Here is a 13638-nt window from a genome sequence, read left to right as displayed (position 1 = left end):
TTTCCCCACTGCTCTCCCCTCCTGGGGACAAGCTAACTTCTTTTTCCCCACTGTTCTCCCCTCCTGGGGACAAGCTAACTTCTTTTTCTCCACTGCTCTCCCTCTTGGGGACAAGCTAATTTCTTTTGTTGCTGTCCATGCTTTAAAATGTGACTCTGGCAGGGAGCAGAGAAGACTGACAGTTTCTGACAGGAGCAGCTCTGTGTGGCCGTCTCACTCAGAATAAATACTAAGCATTAATCTTGGTTTGTCAGTAAGTGTTGTGAGGCCATCTTAAGCCGTTTGAAAGCAGTTTTCCCAATGCCCTTTTTCCCCTTTTTATAATAAAGACAGCAGCTCCAGCAAGTGGCTTCTTACTCGGCGCATCTTCTTAGTGGATGCAGTCAGTGGACGAGAAAATGACCTCGGAAGTCAGCCAAGAGTAGTTCGAATTGCTACCCAGATATCACTGAGGTAAGCAAATGACTAGGGCAGACTTGGGAGTGTCTGAGACCATGCCATGAGGTGTGTACCAGGAACGACCAGACTGAAACAGTAATGAGACCTGAACGGAAATGATACACCAGGTTTTCTTAGATATGTCTAGGTTGACATAGACCAATAGAGGTTAAGGGATAAAGGGGGAACTGATATCAGAAGGACCTCAGGAGTTTGCCCAGATTCACGTTCTAAGTCACTCTGTACCTGGCGAGTTGCAGTAGGTTGGAAGAGGGAGAGGAAGGAAGTTAATACTGGTCGCTAAGATAGGTCTTGATAAGAACTGAGAGCCAACTGCGAGTTCAGCCTCCTCGTCCCCGTTTCCTTCCATGGCAGATCTCATTCTCCCTGCTTAGAGTGCTGCCATTTTCCCTCTGTTTGTTTGGATTCTCGTGGCAGTTTATGAATTGGGCACTGTGAGAGTTTTCTCATACATCATGCTGACATTCATGTGGACTGTGTTCTAACATCTGCTTGACCTGCCAGTGTGGAATTTCTAATAAAAATGAAATCAAACCTAATTAGGGTAGACTTGTTGGTTAGGCCATGCTGGCATTTTTCTTTTTGGGCTCACTAATTATATGATACTTATACATTATACTTGCCAAACGGCGCCTAAAGCAAACTCGATGTAACAAGTCTGTAGTGAAACTTCCTCTCCCTCATCTGAAGATGCACGTTTTGTCTGCCAGTCTGTAGGTGTCAGGTAGCACAGCTCTTCTGGCTGACCTTACAGATTGCTCACAGTGCTTCAGTGATCTCACTGTACGTCCTTACTACGTCAGCAGAGCTTCAAGCTCCTCCTGCAGCGCACACCAGTGTTGAAGGCTTTAGCAGTGAGGATGAGCTGCGGTTTAGCCCTCGTTTATAGTGAGCCTCCTTAGCCTGTACTGAGTGTAAAATACAAGGACAGTCTACATAAAATTCAAAAGAGAGAAATATATGCTTAAGGGGTTAAATATATTTATAATTTTGAGTATATTTTAACAGCATACGCCTTGTACCCAACACAAAGAATGGAAACATATATACTCCCTTACTGACCGTTGCCTACAGTGACGTTGACATGAGGAACGCTAACAGCCAGTTTGTGAAGGTGGGTCCTTTATCATCGGTGCCCCATCATTGTACATATTGATACCATGCTGACATCGCCTATACAAATCTCTATATATTCAAATCTTAAGCAAGAGTGGCTAATAGAAGAAACTGAGGTCTTATGGAGCCTGAGTATTAAAAGGCAGGGAAGAATGAAATTATTGTTTTTAATCATGTGTATTGTGTAGTGGGATGGAGCAGCTATGTACCTGTGAGCTCCCACGGAGGACAGAGCCATCAGATCCCCTGGAACTGAGCTGGAGTTGAGCTGGAACTAAGGATGGCTCACGCACTGGGAACTGGGAACTGAACTCAGCTCAGATTCTGTGTAAGAGCAGTCTGGACTCCTGATCACTGACCCATCCTTCCAGCCCCGAGAGTGGGTGAGGATTGTCAGTGGCTAAGTACGCGAGACCCACAGCTCCTGGATCTGTCTTTTCTGACTTTTCATTTCCTTGCCTGGTTAAACCAGGTACTCAGAAATAGTAGATCTACGTGGGTTCATTACCGGATGCTAAATAACAAGAGAAAAGGCTGCCCGGCCTTAAACCTCCTAAATAACAAGAGAAAAGGCTGCCGGGCCTTAAACCTCCTAAAGCCTCTCATTCCAATGCAAGCATTCCTTTCTTTAAATATTATTCTTGTCCACAATTTGCAAACCAAGTGTGGAGAAACCAAAGCATAAGAAAGAAAGGAGCAGTGCAGCTGGTTACACAGCGGTGAGAGTGCCCGGCAGGAGCTAGCAGCAGGGCCTCCATCCTGGAGCCTCCTGACTGTCCGGAGCTCTCCTCTGGCCTGCACACGTGTGCCGTGACGTGTGTGTGCCTTGATACTCTGATGTCCCCAGGTGTCCTGTTCAGATGTGTGCATATTCTGCCTTCTTAGGATATGGTTGTGTACCTAATTAATCATTTTGATACAAAGACAATCATCTTTCTCAGTGACAGAAATCTATCCGAAGATAAAATAGGATTGGTTTGGCTTGAACTGCTGTCAACAACCTTAATTCCTAACAAACCCTCTTTCCTTCCGTGCATGTTTGAGAGGGACTTAATGCAGTATAGAGTTCTCAGACAGCACCTTCTGGGAGTAAAGGCCAGTGTCCGTGACAGTGATTGCTCAAAGACAGCGCACGGCACAATCCAGACACGCAAATTACTCTTATGAAAGTAGATGTAAGGTGTCTAGTTTTAGTGTCAGACTAACTACTAAATTCATGATGGAATGTTCTCTTAAATACTAGATTTCCTTCTCGGTCAAATACGAGATGAATCAAGGAGACGCATTTGTCCAGACAGATGTGAGTACCTTTTGACGGTGTAAATAGAGCTGTGAAAATAGATGGGCCCTGTACTCTTGCGCTGGCCCACGGCACGGCGATGGTCACCGGAACCGAGTGTGGGTGCAGTGCTCTCAGCTGACCTACGTCCTGTTGGGGTAGTGCAGGGTTTCTCTGTCACTTTTCAGATTCCGCATGCTTCCAGTTGTCACATCTTCTGTGTGCCCGCCAGTCTGTGTCAGATCCAGTATTTCCTTGTCTTTCATGGCCTGATCCTTTGCTAGTGTTTGTTGGGTAGCTTTTTGGGCCATCAACTTGGGTTTCTCTGCAGGTTTTCAATGTTTAAATTGAGTTTGTGTTCTTTTATTAGAGATTGACACAGGAGTGCACCAGGCCCTTCTCAGCGCATGGGATCAGGAGTGTGTGTATGTGTGCATGTGTGAGTGTGTGTGTGTGCACCTGTGTGCACACGCATGTGTATGAGAGTGTGTGAGTGTGTACGTGCATATGAGTGTGTGTTGGAGGGGGCTGCTTATTTGTCCTGGCTGCCCAGAACCAAAATAATCACACAGAAACTGTATTATTTATATCACTGCTTGGCCCATTAGCTCTAGCTTCTTATTGGCTAACTCTTACATATTAACTTAACCCATTTCTATTACTCTTTGTATCGCCACATGGCTGTGGCTTACCAGCTGAAGTTCTGACATCCATCTCTGGTGGGGCTACAAGGCTTCTCTCTGAGTCCAACTTCCTTCTCCCCAGCCTTCAGTTTAGTGTCGTCCCCTCAACACCCCCAATCCTCTCCTCCACCTAAGTTTATTTCCCTATAGCTCTGCTATAGGCTCAAAGCAGTTCCTTTATTAACCAATGGTATTCACAGCATACAGAGGGGAATCCCACATCGTGTGTGTGTGTGTGTGTGTGTATGTGTGAGTGTGTATACATATACATTCACAGACATCAACTTTAGATATCTTCCTCTATATATTTCTACCTAATTTTTTTAAGACAGTGTCTCTCGCTAAGCTCACAGATTTGGCTGGTCAGCAAGCTTCAGAGACCCTCAGCCTCTACCTCTGCATCCTTGGGATTGCAGGCACATGGGTCATGCTTTCTATGTGGGTGGGTATTACATGTGTTCTGGGGATCCTGCTAACGTCCTCGTGATGTGCAGCAAGTGCTTGCTGTCTGAACGGTCTCCGCAGCCGCTGTCCTCTGGTGCTGCTGCCCACTGGTGCTGCTATCTGCAGCAAGTACCACTCTGGTGTTTGCCTGATGTTGGTTTTTAATTATTATTTCCTTCTTTTCTTCTGAATTTATAAATTGGAACTTTATTATAAGGCCAAGCTTTCCCTTTTGCCCTCATCAATATTTATTCAGTTATTTATTTAAGTCACTATGACCTCATGGATATTTAACTTAGGTGATTTTGTAATTCATTCTATTCATTTTCTTGCTCAATTTTCCCCAAATTTAGCCCCTGGGATTTCTCACTGCTCGGCTCCCATGTCCTCTTAACTGTTTCCCACCAATTTTTGAGTAATTTCACTTTCATAGTGGGTGTTAGGAACAGTGAGAGGAATTATGTTTGTTCTAAACTGTTTTCTGTTCTGTTCTGTTCCTTTTCCAGATTGCACTGGGTGTGTTGGGTGGGCTGGCTGTGTTGTCATCTCTTTTGAAGACAGCAGGGTGGAAAAGGCGCATTGGGAGTCCCATGATTGATTTACAGGTACACTCAGTTCTTAAATGAGGTTTTTCGTGTTTGGCTGTTCTAAATCTTTTCCATAAGATACAGCTAGAAGATGAGTAAGAACGTTGCCTGATTTCTGGAGTATAAGTTAGGAAGCTTATTTTGAGGTCATAGAACATATGCAGCTTCACTTTCTTCCCAGGACCCCCATCTGCCCACATTCCCACCACTGGTTTAATCTTGTCTTTGCCAGGACTTGATACTTTGCTGCATTAGCATGTCTGTACCACAGAGTGGCATATGCTAAGATGTCATTGTGGGTTTTATTTTGTTTTGTTTTATTATTCATATACTTTAAAAGTTCTATTTTACATGCCTGGTGTTTTGTCCCATGTATTCCTCTGCACCACATACTTGCCTGCTGCCCACAGAAACCAGAAGAGGCGTCCGATCCCCTGGAGCTAGAGTTACAGATTGTTGTGGAGGCCATGTGGAAGAACAGATGTGTTCTTAACCACTAAGCCATCTCTCCAGCCCTTTATATACTTTTTAAAGGTTTAGGCTCCCTTTTTTTGTGAACTGTTAAATCTCTCTTGCTCACTTTTCTATTTAGGGTCCTTGTTTTCCATGGTGTCTGACCCACTGCCTTCTTCCTCCCAGCATTCTGTTCTGTTTACTCCGCCTACCTAATTTTCTGTCCTATCAAAGGACCAAGGCAGTTTCTTTATCAACCAATGAAAATAACAATAGACAGATGACCCACCTACATCACTTGCCCATCCCAACACCAAAGAAGGTTTTACTCCATTAGCTTTATAGTTTACTTCTTATTTAGTCTTTAAAAGTTTTAACATTTTAACTCACGTTATTGAATATTTTCTATGCACCGGCACATTTTTAAGCTTTGTATGTGTAGTTTACCCAATCTTCACACAGCTCCATGTAGTAGAGTATATTATTCCAATTTTATATATGATAGAAGAGCTTAGATTTTTTGCTTACTGTCTGTAGTAACTCAACAAAAGGTGTTATTTCTTTGCAAACCAAGAGCCTGAGAAAGGTTCTGTAGTAATTTGTATAGCCAAGGCGTCCTCCTGACTCCAAAGCCAGTGTGTGACAGCAAGTCAGGGCAAAGGGCTTGTGCTCCTGTTTGGAACAAGGAAGGTCTTTCCTACAGGTGAAAGTTAAGATGTTCATTCCACAGGGGTGGCCGAGGGTCTGTTGTGGAGGGCCAAGTGCCGGGGAACACGCTAGGCATGAATCCAGCAGAGCAGCCTGCCCTCAGAGTTCCTGACAGGGAGAGGGAAGAGTGGTTGACAAAACTACGGCCGTTGCTTCCCACAAAGCACTGAGATGGGCCTGTGCAGTGGGCAACATCGGCGTGCTTGGAACTAGCTCAGGAGCCAAGTAGGAAGCTGCCTTTGGTCTATACTGGGAGAACCTTATGAGTCAGCAATTTAGTGAGTAGTCATTGTAGGTTTCTAAGAACAAAAGTGACGTAAACTAATTTACATTCGAGAAAGCTCACTAGGGTCCAGAGATCCCTAGTATGAGCAAGTGTCAGTTTTTTTGCATGGCAAATAATAACACTACATAATAACTCTGAAAATATATAAGATAGATTGGGTAGCCATTCCCAACTTAGGGAACTTGGAAGCAGCTTCCACTCTCTCATAAAGCGAAAGGTGAGATGAATGGGAGAGGAGTCAGGAGGCACAGAGCAGGCGAGCTCAGTGGGCCTTTGTAGTGTGTGGGTACAGATGGCCAGTATATTAATATTATTAGAAGTGATGCTCAGTGGCTAGAGAGGGCTGGTGATTAAGAGTGTACTTGCCTTGTTCAGGACCCAACCTCAGTTCCCAGCACCCGTGTCTGACAGCTCATTGCACCAGTAACTCCACTTGCAGGGGATCTGCCCTCTTTTGCACTCACAAGTGGGTGTTTGCATGCACATGTGCACAATTCTAAAACAGTAAATGAAAAAGACAGCTCAAGTAAAGTAAAGGCACGTGCCACACCCTGGGTTCTAGCCCCGAAACCCAAATAAAGGTAGAAGGAGAAGCCCAGCTCCACAAAGTCATCCTCTGACCTTTAACTGCCTTCTGTGGCAGTCAGCACTCGCGCACCCAGACCATGCGGACACAGTGAGAAGAGAGTGATTTTATACTTTACATTCTTACAATCGAAGTATCACTTTTATATTCCCATTTTACATATGACAAAAGTAAAGTAGAGCAAACCCTCAGCAGAAATAAATATAATAAAGAACTAATAAACGGAATCTCTAACAATTGTAATTCTTTTTAAATTGCAGACAGTTATGAAATTCTTGGTGTACTATGCTGGTGATCTGGCCAATGTGTTCTTTATCGTCACAGTGGGAACTGGTCTCTACTGGCTTATTTTCTTCAAAGTGAGTCAATTTCTGAATTTCACCTGAATGCCAGCTCTGAATAACTAGAAACTGCTTTAATAATAGAACTACTTTTGTTAGGGGACATTTCTGCTCAAGCTCCTCGCGGCAGCTACTGAGCTCCCCACCCGTTGGTGAGCCGTTGGTTGAGGATGCTCCTGTTTCCAGAGGATGCTTCCTCTGGCTTGTAACTGTGTCCTGAAAGCCTTGTGTGATTGTTGTTTCAGGCACAGAAGTCTGTCTCTGTTTTGCTGCCGATGCCAGCTCAGGAAGAACGTTTCGTTACCTATGTGGGGTGTGCCTTTGCTATGAAGGTATGTGTCCAAGGACAGGCTACTCAGTCTCAGAAGCCTGCTAAGAAGCTAGTGCATCTTGCAAATTCAGATGCTTTCACAATTTTTGGCATAAATTTTGTTTGGTTTTGAAAGAAAGCATCCTTCTTTTTATTTTACATAGGGATGTGACTTTACTTATTCCTTTTGAAGTTATGACTTAAATCATTTTTCCAAGAGATTATAAATATGCCTGAAGAATCATAAGTTGTAGCTAATTTGATAAAATGATATTTCAATATTGAACTTTTCCTTTAAAATCTGGAATGTGTTCACAATGGGACAAGCAACTTCCATCATGGATGTTGTCTCTGTCGATGAGGAGTGACAGCCAGCGCCGGCAAGAGCTGGGATTGTAGACGCTGTTGTCGGTCCTTCCTCCTCCTCTTGCTGTGGCAGCCACCCCAGCATGTCCTCCTCCCTTGTCCTCCTCCGGGGCTTCACCCCATCTGCTTTACCCACTGAGAAAGTGACTCTTCCGGACGCTACCGCCCTTGCTCGGCTTTATCCTTCCATCAGTAGTGCCCCAGGAATGAGACTGGGTCTAAACTGACCGCGCCTGCAAGGGAGAGGACTGTGTCAGCAACAGTGTGCTTCCCATCTCAGCCCCAGAGAGAAGACATGGGGCGTCCGCTGCTTTCTCCCGGCTTTGCAGCCACCCTGCTCACAGAGAAGTCAGAGAATGTAGAGCCTGGAGGAAGGGCGCCATTTAAGCAAGGGCCTGTAGGGAGGGGCAGAAGGCCAGCTCAGCTTTTTCATGCTCCTATTTTAAGGACAGAAGGAAAAGAGGTGAATGGATGGGTGTGTGACAGCTCTGTGCCCTTGGTGACTCTCGTGATTGCGCTACGTTTTGAAAAGAACTGTGTTGTTTTTATGATCAGTCTTAAATACTGATATTTTCAGGTGTTTTGTTTTGTGTTATTTTTAGGCTCTACAATTTTTGCACAAGCTCATCTCCCAGATTACCATAGATATATTCTTTATTGATTGGGAGCGGCCCAAAGGAAAAGTTCTTAAAGCTGTCGAAGGTAACTGAAGTCAGTGTTTGTGCCGAGTCCTGCTGCTGCCTTGAGGGGTGAAGGAGAACAGTGTTTACTCATTTCCTCTCCCCCAGGTGAGGGCGGTGTCCGGAGTGCCACTGTTCCCGTGAGCATCTGGAGGACATACTTTGTAGCGAATGAATGGAATGAGATTCAGACTGTGAGGAAAACCAATCCTCTCTTCCAAGTGCTCAGCACACTCTTCTTTTTGGAGGTATAAACTGTGTACTGTGGGCATTTGCTGCGGCTGAGTGCAGCTTATTAGCCCTGCACAGTGTTACTCTGATCACAAGTAAGTTTCCAGACGGTGGAGCTTGTTCTGTGGCTTGTCCTTATTTCTCCTTGATCCTTCCTATAAAACAAAAGTTGTGACGAGTCCCTGGAAGGTGCACCGTCTGGAGCTCTGAGTGCACAGGGCAGTGCTGTGGGACGGACTCACCACGTCTGCCTCCTGAGCTCCTCATCTGCAAAGCCCAGGCTCTTCATTGTGCTGCAGCCATGCATTGGTCCTGCAGTCAATCGCTCGCTCCTTGTCCCTGCAGCCCCCGGGTCCCCACCACTCCTCTTCGTGGCTCATGGATTTGAACACTCTGGGTTTCTAGGGAGTAGCTTTTGTACCCGTGGTCTGCAGCAGACTCTCTGAAGGTGGAAGTAGATGAGGCTCAAGAATTCAAGATCATGTGCACAGCAAGTTCCAACCTCACCTAAGCCAAGGAAAGCGTACTTCAAACCCCAAAATAGTAAAAGGGTTTGAATATTTGATGAGCTTGAAAAGGTATTACATGTTTCCACAGTTAGCTTTGCAAAACACTAGAGAACATAGAATTGTCTAGAAACCTTGCTGTAAAATCCTTAGGGCCTTGTTTTCCAAGGAGAAGAGCCGTGGCAGTCAGTGTGATAGACCCGTCAAACCTCCCCAACTGTGGCTTCGTTTCGTCCAAGAAGGGACATACATTCCTTGGAAGACATTTTGGAATATATTGTTTTGAAATACAGAAAGTATTCAGCGTACTAAAGGGTACATGTTAAATACTTATAAATTGCTAGTTATTTACCTTTTTGGTAGTTTTTGGTTTGTAATTTGTGTCTTGGTTTTCCTGCTGTTTACAACCTTGGGCATTTTAGTTTTTCAAGGTTAATAGAGAAGAGTATTTCATTTTTAGTCTGGAAGGGTTTTCTTTACCTATGTCTGTAAATTCTCACCTTTTTTTTTTTTTGCTTCAGGTTGTGGGATTCAAAACCTTAGCGTTGATGGATTCATCCTCCAGCCTTTCTAGAGACCCGTCTGACTATGTGGCACCTTACAGCCGCATTTTGAGATATGCTGTGGCCACTGCTATCTGGCTGGTGATCGGGATAATACAGGTAACGAGACTGTGTGTAGGTACAATGCCAGTTTATAGCCCTGCCTGTATACCAGCGTCTCTCCAAATGCTGAGTGCTACAGCAGAAAGAAGGTGACAAAGGCAATAACAATAACTATTTGTATTGTTTCCTGTTCCAGGCACTGGGAGATCCGTGGCTTTACACACACTGACTACTTAGTCTGTACTTTAGCCTTCAGAGATGGGTTAAGGCAGTGTCCTCATGTAACAAGCAAGGAGACCTGAGGCTCTGGAGAGTTAAATGATTGCTTTAAGTCTCACAGTTAGAGTTGGCAGCACTGGGATTAACCTAGGCACTTTAGTTTCACGGTTACTTCCTATTCATTGTGGACTCTGAAGTGTCTTTTGGAGACTCAGATCTAGGGCGGACTCTGGTTTAAATGTAACTAAGGGGCCAGATATGCTTGTATTCTTCGGGTGTTTTCTTTTTCTTGTTGTTTATCTTTATTTAGACAGTGTTTTCTTTACCTGTGTATGTTTAAATTGTCGTTTTCCTTTCAATTGGATTCAAGTGGCATTCTATAACTGCGAATGGGCTTTCCCCAGGGCTGGGAACTGAACACAGGGCCTTACATACGCCAGCAAGCGCTCTGCTCTGAACCATGCTCCAGGCTGAGAACTGGCTTGAGGAACGCACACTTTGAGTTGGTAACACTGCTCAAGAGTGGAAGCTGCTGAGCTGGGCTGGTGAGAGCTAGTGAATGCCACCAGGAGAGGGTGACACACAGGAGATAGAGTTTGAAATGAGAGCTTTGATGAGTGTACCTACTTCATCTGATCTTAAAGTAGCCTTGTTGGAGAGAATTTCACAGAATACCATCTGAAAATTGCCATTTAATTAAATTTAACAACAAAGCAAAACAGGAAGGGGGGGCAAGCCGTTCCTTTCCATCTTCTCCTGGTGAAAAAGAAGAGCAGAGGTCGGAAATACAGGCTGAAGAGGTGTCGTCAGGACCCAGAAACCTGTTCTTCTCTGTCAGGTGGAATCCCTGAGTTCATCTCCTGGCCCATGATGACTGATGGTTTGCAGGAGGAAGCCAGGAGTCTGGTTTCCTGGTCCCTTGTTAAGTCTTGGGGCTAGAGAAATGGCTGCTCAGGAGTGCACCACTCTCCTTTGATCATTCTGACTTATACACACCAAAGACAAAAACAGCTAGGGGTCATAGGTGACCACGAGGGTGTCAGGGCGGAAAATCCATCAGGAAGCTGAGTCTTCCCATTGAGCAAGGCTGCTCGCTGGATTGGCTACAGCTCATGCTTCACTAGGCTTCTCGTGCAGCACAGGACCCACAGAGTGCTGTTGCCCACAGGAAACTGGGCTCGCCTGCATCAATAATAATCAATATGGTCCCCAGCAGACATGCCCGAAGGCCAGTCTGACCTGGGAAGTCCCCAGACTGAAACTCCTTTCTCAGGTGACTAGGCCATATCATAGTTTGACTTAGTGATTTAAACCAGCTTGAACAGCACGGGGCACTCTTGCAGGGGACCAGACCTGTGTTCTCAGAGCTGTAACTCTGGCTGGCTCTGGAAGACCCAGTGGCCTCTCTGCCTCTGTACACGTTTGCATGCACATATATGTACTCATTAGCAGACACACACACTTCAAACTAAAGCTTTTTCCAAATCAGGAGCAGAAGGAGGGGGAGCACGAGCAAGGAACTCAGGACCGCGAGGGGTACACCCACACTCTGAGACAATGGGGATGTTCTTTCGGGAATTCACCAAGGCCAGCTGGCCTGAGTCTGAAAAAGCATGGGATAAAACCAGACTTGCTGTTGAACATAGCGGACAATGAGGACTACTGAGAACTCAAGAACAATGGCAATGGGTTTTTGATCCTACTGCACGTGCTGGCTTTGGGGGGGCCTGGGCAGTTTGGATGCTCAACTTACTAAACCTGGATGGAGGTGGGCGGTCCTTGGACTTCCCACAGGTCAGGGAACCCTGATGGCTCTTTAAGCTGATGAGGGAGAGGGACTTGATGGGGGGGAGGGGAATGGGAGGCGGTGGCGGGGAGGAGGCAGAAATCCTCAATAAATAAATAAATTTAAAAAAAAGAAAAAAAAAGAAAAAAAAAGAGTCTTTGTGAGGTACCATTCGGTATCTCTGGACTCGAACACCTAACTGTGCTGATGCCCTTTGGCGAGGCATCTGTGTGCCCTGCCCAACGCACAGGTCTGTGGCTAAGAAGAAAGGGACAGTCATTGGCAATCTTGCCACCACCAAGCTCTCTGTGCTCTCATCCTGCCTTCAGACCGGTCAGAGATCTTTCTCTGCATTGTGACAGCGAGGCGCTAGTGCCCACTCCTTCCATGTGTTCAGACCGTGGCTGTTGTCATTTTCATGTTGTGTGTGTGTGTGTCTGTGTGTTGTTGACTTGTTATTGCTGCCATTATTGTTTGCTCAGTACTAGGAGTCAGCTGCTATAGGGTCAAGTCCATTCTTAGACTTCAGCATGGTTTATATAATAGACCTTGTGTTGAAGTCATGAGGATGCTCCCACAAGAGCTACCGAGGGTGTGTGGTGTTGCTATGACGACATCTGACAGGATATGAGATAATCAACAGAGACGAGCTCTGCATGAGGGAGCAGTGGGTAGCTCTAAGTAGAGCAGTTAGGAAATAGGTTTCTCTGGAACATCTAGAAAGGTCTATAATTGAAACTTTAATTCATAAAATTTCCTTACATAGTATTGCTATTAAGCCTATACAATTAAACACTTAAAAGTATTTCATTTAAAAGAAATGTATTACCAATAGTTAAAATTTAATGTTAAATATGTTTTTATATGCTATTCTGTTCAGAATTAATTTGAAATTCATAAAGTTTTTAATGGCTTTTGAAATTCACAATTTCTAAAAAAATTTGAGAAAAATGGGGAAAGTAAACTTTTATCTTGACCAGCAATACACTGACTTATTCAAATGTGTGAGTGGGTGGTATACATACCTGTTTGTATAAGCATGCGCACTTAGGTGTACATCATGTGTATGTGTGAGTGGGTGGTATACAGACCTGTTTGTATAAGCGTGTGCACGTAGGTGTACATCTGTATGTGTTCATGTGTAAGCCGAATATCAAAATCCAGTGTCTCCTTCAGCTACTCCATTCTGCTTCTTGAGGGTCTCTCAGTGAGTGGGGACCCGCCTCTCTCCACCGTCGTGCTGAGGTTAGCTGCTTGCCTCCACACCAGGCTTCTGCTGTGGCTGCTGGGGATCCTGACTCAGGGCCTCTTTTTTTTTTTTTTAAGATTTATTTATTATGTATACAGTATTCTCAGTACTCTGCCTGAAGGCCAGAAGAGGGCGCCAGATCTCATTACAGATGGTTGTGAGCCACCATGTGGTTGCTGGGAATTGAACTCAGGACCTTTGGAAGAGCAGGCGGTGCTCTTAACCACTGAGCCATCTCTCCAGCCCCCTCAGGGCCTCTTATATACTGAGCCCTCTCCCCAGCACTAATATATACTAACTTTGTAAGTCACTCTCTTCCCACCCTTGTCTGTCCTTGTTTCGTTAGCAAGAGAAGTTTTTAAAATTCAAAATGGACTCACTCAGTAACTCCTGGCATAGTTCTGAATTTTCCTTCCTTTGAGGTTAGAGTCAGAACTGATAAGTGGGATGTTATCCTGTGGAAACCTTTAGAGCCACTGTATGCTTGGCTGGCAGACACTCATGGCCTGACTGACTGTTTCAGGTTTTCTTCTTTGGGGCCTTTTATGAGCGATTTGTAGAAGACAAAATCCGGCAGTTCGTCGACCTGTGCTCCATGAGCAATGTGAGTACCTTCCGACCGTCTGCAGCTGTGGGTGCACATCTGCAAAGACGCGGTGTGTTTACAGATGACTGCAGTGTGTGCACATCTGACAGACGCGGTGTGTTTACAGATGACTGCTGTGTGTGCACACCTGACAGACG

General features: G+C 45.1%; 1 protein-coding gene across 1 annotated transcript in view; it reads left to right on the top strand.

Annotated features, from left to right (window-relative positions):
* Positions 1–13638, top strand: part of Tmem67 (transmembrane protein 67) — a 34737-nt gene that overhangs the window by 15995 nt on the left and 5104 nt on the right. The window contains exons 13-22 of the mRNA XM_005362318.3: positions 330–453; positions 1468–1573; positions 2819–2875; positions 4488–4586; positions 6862–6960; positions 7188–7274; positions 8221–8320; positions 8407–8546; positions 9557–9697; positions 13418–13498. Coding sequence (XP_005362375.1) covers positions 330–453; positions 1468–1573; positions 2819–2875; positions 4488–4586; positions 6862–6960; positions 7188–7274; positions 8221–8320; positions 8407–8546; positions 9557–9697; positions 13418–13498 — 1034 coding nt within the window. The remainder of the gene's footprint in view (positions 1–329; positions 454–1467; positions 1574–2818; positions 2876–4487; positions 4587–6861; positions 6961–7187; positions 7275–8220; positions 8321–8406; positions 8547–9556; positions 9698–13417; positions 13499–13638) is intronic.

Source organism: Microtus ochrogaster, linkage group LG5 (genome assembly GCF_000317375.1).
Source record: "Microtus ochrogaster isolate Prairie Vole_2 linkage group LG5, MicOch1.0, whole genome shotgun sequence".
Taxonomy (NCBI): domain Eukaryota; kingdom Metazoa; phylum Chordata; class Mammalia; order Rodentia; family Cricetidae; genus Microtus; species Microtus ochrogaster.
This window is presented reverse-complemented; position numbering and strand designations above follow the sequence as displayed.